This window comes from Cicer arietinum, chromosome 5 (genome assembly GCF_000331145.2).
Source record: "Cicer arietinum cultivar CDC Frontier isolate Library 1 chromosome 5, Cicar.CDCFrontier_v2.0, whole genome shotgun sequence".
NCBI lineage: Eukaryota > Viridiplantae > Streptophyta > Magnoliopsida > Fabales > Fabaceae > Cicer > Cicer arietinum.
The window spans coordinates 3,117,120-3,126,820 of NC_021164.2; the positions used below are offsets into that span (position 1 = coordinate 3,117,120).

The 9,701-nt window shown below is 33.4% G+C and overlaps 2 protein-coding genes and 1 long non-coding RNA gene across 7 annotated transcripts in view; 2 read left to right on the forward strand and 1 right to left on the reverse strand.

Moving 5' to 3' along the window:
• LOC101492551 (probable isoaspartyl peptidase/L-asparaginase 3) overlaps positions 1-2,683 on the forward strand; it is a 3,703-nt gene extending 1,020 nt beyond the window's left edge. Inside the window, exons 3-7 of one of the 3 annotated variants that reach the window (XM_004499567.4) lie at positions 454-518; positions 924-1,310; positions 1,396-1,454; positions 1,805-1,909; positions 2,302-2,683. In XM_004499567.4, the coding sequence (XP_004499624.1) occupies positions 454-518; positions 924-1,310; positions 1,396-1,454; positions 1,805-1,909; positions 2,302-2,521 (836 nt within the window). In that variant the 3' untranslated portion in view covers positions 2,522-2,683. Of the gene's footprint in view, positions 1-453; positions 519-912; positions 1,311-1,395; positions 1,455-1,804; positions 1,910-2,301 lie in introns of all 3 variants that reach the window. The other 2 variants (XM_027334946.2, XM_073369219.1) reach the window with 2 other exon arrangements.
• A 256-nt stretch (positions 2,684-2,939) lies between these two features.
• LOC101492214 (hexose carrier protein HEX6) lies at positions 2,940-6,644 on the reverse strand. Of its 3 annotated transcripts, XM_027334941.2 has the most exons (4): positions 6,550-6,644; positions 4,805-5,256; positions 3,833-4,370; positions 2,940-3,617 (listed from the first exon to the last, which is right to left on the reverse strand). In XM_027334941.2, the coding sequence occupies exons 2-4, from the start codon at positions 5,180-5,182 to the stop codon at positions 3,100-3,102; spliced, it is 1,434 nt and encodes a 477-aa protein (XP_027190742.1). In that variant the 5' UTR covers positions 5,183-5,256; positions 6,550-6,644; the 3' UTR covers positions 2,940-3,099. The 3 variants fall into 3 exon arrangements, with proteins under 3 accessions (XP_027190742.1, XP_012571015.1, XP_004499623.2); XM_012715561.3 differs by lacking the exon at positions 6,550-6,644 and having other exon boundaries at positions 4,805-6,406; XM_004499566.4 differs by lacking the exon at positions 6,550-6,644 and having other exon boundaries at positions 4,808-6,399.
• A 1,655-nt stretch (positions 6,645-8,299) lies between these two features.
• Positions 8,300-9,494, forward strand: LOC113786620 (uncharacterized). Its single transcript, XR_003472899.2, has 2 exons — positions 8,300-8,632; positions 9,280-9,494. It is a non-coding gene; the product is annotated as an uncharacterized lncRNA (long non-coding RNA).
• Positions 9,495-9,701: the final 207 nt, after the last annotated feature.

Below are 9,701 nucleotides of genomic sequence, written 5' to 3' on the forward strand. Positions count from 1 at the left end.
GAAATTATAAAAATAAGCTGAAAACAACTTATGGGCACATCACAAGTTAGTTTCATAGTAAACTTTTTTGATTACCACACAAGTGTTTATGTTATTATAACTTATAAGTTTAAGTGATCTTTTCCAAATGTATCCTTAATCATATAGTGTGAGCATGCTTTAACAAGTAATGTTGTGATATTTGGTAAGATGATGATATATGATTAGATGGCCGTATAAAATAGTTTACAATATCGTAGTATAGTTATTAAACACTATCATAGCCATTATTCGAGAACATTTTGTACTATATAGCATATTGCAGAACAATAATTTTTATTTAAATTCCACTAACTATAGCGCCACTATTTAATCACACTGAACACACACAATAGATGATCCTTTTGAGCTTGTTTGTTCATGTTAAGACTTAAGTGTACTTGGCACACCTTCTGAGTATCCTATTCTAAACAGTTGGTCCGGGTGGGAGTCCAGATGAGAATGGAGAAACTACAATTGATGCTTTGGTCATGGATGGGGTAACTACTAATTACCATGTTCTTTAGTTGTTATTACTACCTCCGTCTTATTTTATAATCTATAAGCACCTTTTTACTTTTTCACGTAAATTACGAAATGTAGGTAGTGTATTTAATGTGTTCATTTTATATATGAATGTTCCTAAAATACTCTTTTGTATATATATATATATATATATATGTTTAATTTTGACTTTTCATCTTTCAAGACTCTCACTAGTATTAATTAAGAGTATATTTGAAAAAACTAGCCAGCGTATCTAGTAATTTTAATTTGAAATGATGCTTATATTTAGGGACAATGTTTTTCCTTTTCAAATGGTGCTTATATTTAGGGACAAAGGTAGTAATTTCATTGTAAAATGCATGATTTTTGGTCATATGTTCTGCTAAGGGAATACATAGGTGACTATGGAAGTAGGAGCTGTTGCTGCCATGAGATACGTAAAGGATGGAATCAAAGCTGCTAGGTTAGTGATGCAACACAGTGAACACACTTTGCTTGTAGGAGAGAAAGCATCAGAATTCGCAATTTCGATGGGTCTTCCAGGACCTACAAACTTGAGTTCATCAGAATCTATAGAGAAATGGACCAAATGGAAACAAAGTAGCTGCCAACCGAATTTCAGGAAAAACGTATTCCCTGCAAATAGTTGTGGTCCTTATCATCCGATTAACTATCTTGACCTTTCTGATGAAGCATGCTCCATTACTGATCAGAATCAAAAACCAAGACTACTTCATGTTGGTCTTCACAGCCATGATACTATATCAATGGCTGTTATTGATAGAGTAAGATTATCTTAACAACATAAAAAAGGATTTTTATGCATCTTATTGTTGTTGCAAATGACACTTTTTATTATTTGTTAAATAGATGGGACACATTGCTGTTGGTACATCAACTAATGGAGCAACATTCAAGATTCCTGGCAGGTAATGTTGGTGTCAATATTAGAAGTTGGAAAATCTTTTCATTTCTTGAATGGTCAAATTTGATTTCCTTCATAGCTATTTTTTTGTCTTATTTTATTAAATTCACTCGCCAAAATGGAATTAGCCAACTAGAGAAAATGAATATCTGAAAACACTGAACAATGTTTGAACATTCTTTTAGAATTTTCAGGAAAATTTCAATCTATTTTTAAAATGCATTTTCAAAAACTTCCATAATGTTTTCTCTAATATTTTATTTTATCAGTGGAAATGGAAACTTGAAAGACCCATTTAAAAAAGCATATGCTCAGCAGGTGATGGTCTCTTTCGAATTTTTTTCTTGATTGCAGGGTAGGTGATGGTCCTATAGTCGGATCCTCAGCATATGCTGTTGATGAAGTCGGCGCATGTTGTGCAACTGGAGATGGCGATATCATGATGCGCTTCCTTCCATGGTAGTATGGAAACTCCATAGTTCCTCTAGTTTAGATTCTGAACAGCTTTGCTTTTGATTGTTTTGACTTTTCAATATTAAAGTTGTATGGTGATATTGGTCCTAACAAAAGTCTAGCCAACAATTATCATAAAGGAGCTAATATTGCATATTTGGTGCTTCTTATTAAAGCTTGTTAATCTCAGGGAACGATTTCCGTTAGGAGTGAACATACACGACCCTCATGCAGTGTCGTCAAATAGCGGCAGCAGTAGTGGCACTATGGCGCTACAAAATTTTGGCTTTAGATGAATCTACTATGAGCCTTATTCTTGTATAGTTATAGTCTATAATAATCATTTTATTTGTTTTCTCTTATGAACTCTCAAAATTAATACTTCTTTTCAATTTCAGCTATCAAGTTGTGGAAAGCATGAGGTTAGGAATGGAACCTAAACTTGCTGCTAAGGATGCAATAGCGCGAATAACAAAGAAATTTCCCAACTTTATTGGAGCTGTCGTTGCCCTTAATAAAAAGGGGGAACACGCCGGTGCCTGCCATGGTTGGACATTTAAATATTCAGTAAGGAGCCCTGCCATGAAAGATGTAGAAGTCTTTACTGTGTTACCCTGAAAGATAACCTATTCAAGAAATTGGTACCCATCAGCATTTAAGTTTAAGTCATTATGCTAATTGTGTTGGTTGGAAGAAATTTGATGGCATACAAATGTACTTAAAATGTAACATAACCTTATTTCTTATATTAAATGAGAATTTAACATGGATTGTGCAATATTCCCTTATTGTCGTAATTTTATCAAACAACAATGCTTGCATGAAGATTTCAGACTACAGTATTTCAATATTGTCAAGTGTATGAAGTGCAATTAATCAAACTTTTTTTTTTTTGAAGGAACAATTAATCAACTTACTAGTTTAACTATTTGCGCTAACATCTCTCTCTCCGGTATAATGGTGTAGGAAAACTTTATTATTCTTGTAGTGTAAGGAACTTCAATTATTGATGATTGATATTTTGACGCGATTATGATTTATTATTATGCACGTGCGTGCAATATCAAATTTTTTACTCTAACCTTTAAAATGAATTATTTTAGAGGATCTAGTTTCAGTGTTTGTGCTATATCATCCATGTAGCACCAGAATTGTATCTTCCACAAAGCATCAAACTTCCCCTTTACCTCACTCACTTATTTTTCACAAACTATTCTCTTCCAAAACCAATGTTCCTGCCACACTTTCTCCATCTGTTCAAGCGGCACATTTTTCGTCTCCGGTAGAAAAAAGTACACAAACACCGTCATCACCACCACCCAACCTCCAAAGAAGAAGAAAATCCCAGACTTAAAGTGACAAAGCATGGACAAAAAACTCTGAGCAACAACAAAAGTAAAAACAAAACTCACTGCTACTGTTATACTTTGTCCAACTGATCTAATTTCCAAAGGAAAAATCTCACTTGGTACTAACCAACCTAGTGGGCCCCATGACCATCCAAAACCAGCAACATAGATACATATCATTACCAAAACCATATAAGCATACCCTTTGGTTAATCCACCATGATCTTTGAGATGAAATGCCATTATGCCTCCAACTATACACTGTGATACAAACATTTGAATTCCTCCAACTATAAACAAAGTTCTCCTTCCAAGTTTATCTACCACGAGCATTGATATGAAAGTTGAACATGTACCTGTTATACCTGTTATTAGAAATAAATATTAGTTAGAGTTGGTTTCTATTAGTTAGAGTTAGTTTCAGTTGGTTACTTGGTTTGTTAAGCCTTCACTAACTCTGTATATAGAACCTATCATATATTCGTTTTGCATATTTTTCTCATTCAATCTGATACAATTTTTTTTCCTTCTATTTTCTCTCTTTTATATCTTGATATCAACATTTTGCATATTCTATTACCTGTCATAACAGATGATAACAATGATGCACTTTCTCCTAACCCAATTGTTCTAAAAAGTAAAGGAGCATAGAAAGCAATGACATTGATCCCTGTCACTTGTTGGAAAAATGGTATTGCTATTGCCGTTACAAGTTGAGGCCTATATCTTCTTTTCAATATAAGCTTAAATGGCTGTTGTGGACTTGTTTTTGTTGAAGTAGAAGAATTTGCTTTAGTGAGATCATCGAGTTCGGATTGCACGTCTTCTACGCCTCGAATTCGTTGAAGTATTCGCTTTGCCTTTTGATGATCTTGGCTTGTTTGGATTAGGCTATTTGGTGTTTCTGGAAGGAAAAGTGCACCTAATGTTAGGAAAGAGGCTGGAACTGCAGCCATGGCTAGCGAAACGCGCCAACCATAACTACCTTTAATCTTCTCTGTTCCATAATTGATTAGATTAGCAGATAAAGCGCCGATGCCGATGCTTAATTGGAAGCCATTGTTTATTGCCCCTCTAAATCTTGGTAGTGCCATTTCAGAGAGATATAGAGGAACTGCCTGCAAAACCAGCACACAAAGTGAAAGAAATTGGTCATTTTAATATGATAATAGATTTGTATTAGACAATTTACTTTAGAGAAATTTCTTACATATTAGTTTGGTTCAGTTTGGATTAGCTTCTAGTTTATTGAAGTTTTTTTCTTTCTTTCAATTTTCCATTAAAATAAACAAAAAAGTCCTTAGAGACCACGTTTCAGATAAACATCATAATTACGCCTATAACATAAACGTTTATCATATAAGAATATGAGAGCGTATGTATAAGCTATTTCTATTTTTGGAGAAGTAAATGAGAGTTACTGAAAAATTGAGATGTAGAAGCTAATTTCAACTTATTCAAAAAGCAAATGTTTCAAAACCTATTAATTATGATATTTCTTTTTCTATATAAGTGCTTGTAAAGAAAAGTATGACAGCAAAGAGATACTGGCTACCTGGTTTGCAAAACCAACCCCAACTCCGAGCATAAGCCGACCGACTATGAGCATGTACACGTTAAAAGCTGCACCTCCAAGGGCTGTACCGGCGAGGAACGCAGTGCCGCCTGCAATGATGGACGGCTTGCGACCGAAGACACTGGTGACATAAGAAGCTAAAAAGGAAGTAAAAAAACCAGCAACATAAAGAGAGGATGTAAAAGAGGTCAATAATTGACTGTCAAACAAGCAATAGTTGCTAACTGTGACGTCTTCTTTCATCTTAAGGTATATGTTGTGGAAGAACTTATTCAGAAATGGTTCCATTGATGTCACTCCACCTGTTATACCAATGTCATAGCCAAATATGACACCTCCCATGGCAGCCATCATACAAGAGAGAACAACATAAAGGGTTATCCTGCCATTGTTCTTTTGTCCACTTTGACATGTTATAGCTAATCCAACTGCCATTAAATTTTTTCTTTAAGCTTACACAGATAGAAGCTTAGAAGACAAAGATAGTTTGAGAGTTTGAGTTTAAGCTAGAATATTGATAAACAAAGAACTGCAGCTACTGCTATGCTATCAGAGACATAGGCACACTTGTCGAACTTAATTATTAATCATCGTGTGTTTATTGTTTACGTTTTTTTTTTTGTTTCTTTGTTCTTTTGGACCAGAGTTATTGTTCTAACGATTGGTATCAAAGCGTAGATTTTACATTATACGACTTATATTTAAATACTCTTATCCAAATTACAACATTACTCCTGAACCAAACCAACAACAAATTCACATCTAATGTAAGCAAATAATGTCTCTTGATTTAGATAGTCAATTGGCAGCACTGAACATGAAGTCCAAGGTGGGGTATGGTAAGCATTAGAAAAGTTTATTGGTTTGAATGTTCAACATATTGGTCATTTGGAGTAACTTGTTTAGAGTGTTTGGAAGAATTTATTTAGAGTTTATGTAGGCTTATTTCATAACATAAATAAACACTTAACAATTGAAGTTCATTAACCATTAACCATTTGATTTGCTTTCAACTTATTATAATGTAAATGTAACTTTCATATTAATTTTTAAATAAGCACTTGGCTATAAGCTTCCGACAATAGCTTATTGATTAAGAGTTTTACTATTATTTTAAATATATCGTTGAGTTTTTTTTTATTGTTTTGTACTATACTCAACTGAAATATGATGACTTTTGTTATCAAGGTCTAAAATAAAAGAACTTTCTTCCACATGGCATGTCTCTTTCAAAATAGTGACAAGGACTTGCTTCTAACCATGTGCTTAGAAACAAAATCAACAATTTGATTGATGATTTAAGGGTTGGCCGGATGGGACCAATTATACAAAGAGTTAATGGATTTTGGCCTATTTATATCCTTGTTTTGCATTGATGCAATGAACATCACAAGTTTAGTTGAATTTCTATAAATAAGATAAGAGTGGAAAGGAAGAGTTGAATCTTCAACTGCAAATCTCACCAATAATATTTATTCAAATTAAACTGCACCTACAACAATGAGTCAAATGCACTAGCATCTACATCTACATGGAACCTTAACTCTACATCTTCATCAAAAACTTTAAAACATCTAATTTTATATATAAAAAATCAGATCATTTTTTAGTCAACGTGAGACTTAACCGCTTATATTTAAACTCAACATAATTAAAATTTAATAAAAGTTTGTAATATTACCACACATTTAGAGAAAAATTACAAATATAAATTTACTCACCAATAATATTCTCTTGTGTACTTTTATATATATGATTTTAATTGCTATGCATTGTCAATCTAAAATGTTTTAAATTGTGAGCATATCAAAACTATTTAAAGAGATGAATTTAGAGGTAGTTTAAGTAAAAATTAAATATTTCTACTAATTTAACGGTTGTGATTGATTTACAATGCAAATGTCTTTTTACATTGATAATATATATAAATTAAATCCTAAATATATATTGTTGGATTTTGAGTTTCAAAAACTATTTAAAATCACAATTTATGCCACCGAAGATATTACTGGGTTGAGTCGTGGACTATGTCGCTCTCTTTAAGACGTTTCGCGGCACTGCCCAAATTGTGCAAGGCAGACTATCAACCACGAAGTCCCCAGGATAAAACAACCCAGATTCACTGTATCGAAGTTCCACTGCACCGTAGAAAACCGTTCTAAAATTACACCCTCAATATGGCAGTTAAAGTCACTCTCAATATGACAATTAAAGTCACTCTCAATATGGTACTATGACCATTCATAACTACGGCATAATAATCGCTCAAAAAGACAAAAACGAATGGACTACGGCATAATAACCGCTCTAAAAACAAAGTGACTACGACATAGCAACCGCTCTAAAAACAAAAGGACTACGGCATAACTACCGCTCAAAAAATCGAAAGGACTACGACATAACAACCGCTCTAAAAAACAAAGTGACTACGGCATAACAACCGCTAAAAAAAACAGCTCAAAAAACCGAAAGGACTACGACATAATAACCGCTCTAAAACCGAAGGGACTGCGGCATAATAACCGCTCTAAAACCGAAGGGACTGCGGCATAATAACCGCTCTAAAACCGAAGGGACTGCGGCATAATAACCGCTCTAAAACCGAAGGGACTGCGGCATAATAACCGCTCTAAAACCGAAGGGACTGCGGCATAATAACTGCTCTAAAACCGAAGGGACAGAAAGAAAGGGGAAAAGTGACTCGAAAATTAGGCGAGCAGAATATAAGAGGGAGAAAAGAGAAAACAACAACAACGACAACAATGACAACAACGACAACGACAACAACGACAACGACAACAACGACAACGACAACAACGGCAACAACGACAACAACGACAACGACAACAACGACAACAACAACAACGACAACAACGACAACGACAACGACAACAACAACAACGACGACCACAACAACGACAACAACCACTACAACGACAACAACAACAACGACAACAACAACAACAACGACGACAACAAGACAACAACGACAACAACAACAACGACAACAACGACAACGACAACGACAACAACAACAACGACGACCACAACAACGACAACAACCACTACAACGACAACAACAACAACGACAACAACAACAACAACGACGACAACAAGACGACAACAATAACGACAACAACGACAACAACGACAACGACAACAACGACAACAACAACGACAACGACAACAACGACGGCGACAACGACGACAACAACAACAACAACAACAACAACGACAACAACGCCAACAACAACAACGACAACAACAACAACAACAATAACAACGACGACAACAACGACAACAACAACAACGACAACAACAACAACAACAACAACAACAACAACGACAACAACAACAACAACAACAACAACAACAACGACAACAACAACAACAACGACAACAACAACAACAACAAAACTATGGGTGTATGTGTGTATGCTCTATGTGGGATTAAATTGGTAATGCAATTTTTATTAATAGGATGATTTTTCAAAAATAAAAATAATAATAATAATAATTGGAAAATAATGAGATTTACTTATATTTTATTTGATAGTATTTGCATTTATTTCCATGTTTTTGTTAATACTAGCAAATGTTTAATATGAATTTTGGTTTGAAATTAAACTTTCTTGGGAGGTTGTTTTGTCAATAGGTGTTGCACCAATTAATTTGAAGATTTGACTGATACAAGTGAAACGTTTCACAAAATATGTGGATTTGACCCTGGTGTCATATCAATTTTATCACAATTGTCATAAAAAAGAATAACACGCAAAGTTTTCTCCTAATGCTTGAAAGGAGGTAGTAATGGAGAAGACATTTTAGTTTTTATTGCAATTCTAGAGTCAAATATTGTTTATAATCCAATGTTTTTCTTATTTTATTTTTTTAGTTTGTAGTTCATTTCTTCCTTTCAGTTATTTTATTATTTTTCTTCCACAAAATTTCATCGTGTGACACACCTTCACTAAATTTGAATCAACATTGTAGTGAAAAATCAATTTCAAATATCCTTACTTAATTGAATGTAAATTGTGATATTGCAAAGAATTTATTTAAAATGCTTCTTGATTTGTTTTTGTTTGTGTAATTTCTTACTCTTATAAATATGACATTGTGCAATATAGTTGACTAATATTTTCCTTTTTCATTAAATTTTAGGTTTCATTACACCTTAGACCTTTAGAGCATTTATGTAAATGAAAAATTACTTCTAATTAATCAAAATGTATTTGTAGTCTCCTACGACCATGAAAATATAGTTGATAGTGGTACAACATTGACATATCTTGTTCCAGAAGCTTATAATCTTCTTCTTCATGCCGTAAATTTTCTTATACCTTACCCAAAATATTGAAAGTTGAACTTTTAAGTATATGAATGTGCTACTAACTTCTAAGCAAAAATAACAATTATGTTGTTATGTGTTTGTTGGGTTTTTTGTCCAGGCTTTATGCAACAAAGGTGAAGTTGAGATATCCACCAAAGGAATTCATTCATCACATTGATATTGGAAGTGACATTGTATGGGTTAATTGCAATAATTGCAGCAATTTTCCTCAATCTAGTGCACTTTGGATAAGTATTTTAAATTTTTAGTTATCAAGTTTTCATAGTTGTTTTTTGTTTACTATACATACTTATTAATAATATTATTTTCTTACGGTGTAGTGTTTGTTTTATTGCTTTGCCAATCAAGGTTCAAATTTGGTACATATTGAAAACACCATCTCATCATCTTATGTCTATAACATGATTCACATCATCAAGATGATGATCAACATGGTTTTATTAATTCTACTAGCTACTATATCCGACAAATGAGTCATTAAAGATTAAAAATTTCATTAAAAAAAACTAAAAGTGATAT

Bases quoted from the DNA above. Each gene is read 5' to 3' on its own strand.
- LOC101492214 (XM_012715561.3), bottom strand. From the start codon at position 5,263: ATGGCAGTTGGATTAGCTATAACATGTCAAAGTGGACAAAAGAACAAT. The intron at 4,371-4,804 runs GCCAGTATCTCT...CTGGTTTTGCAG, and splicing joins TTGGTTTTGCAAACCAGGTA to GCAGTTCCTCTATATCTCTC. The intron at 3,618-3,832 runs GTAATAGAATAT...TTCTAATAACAG, and splicing joins GTTATCATCTGTTATGACAG to GTATAACAGGTACATGTTCA.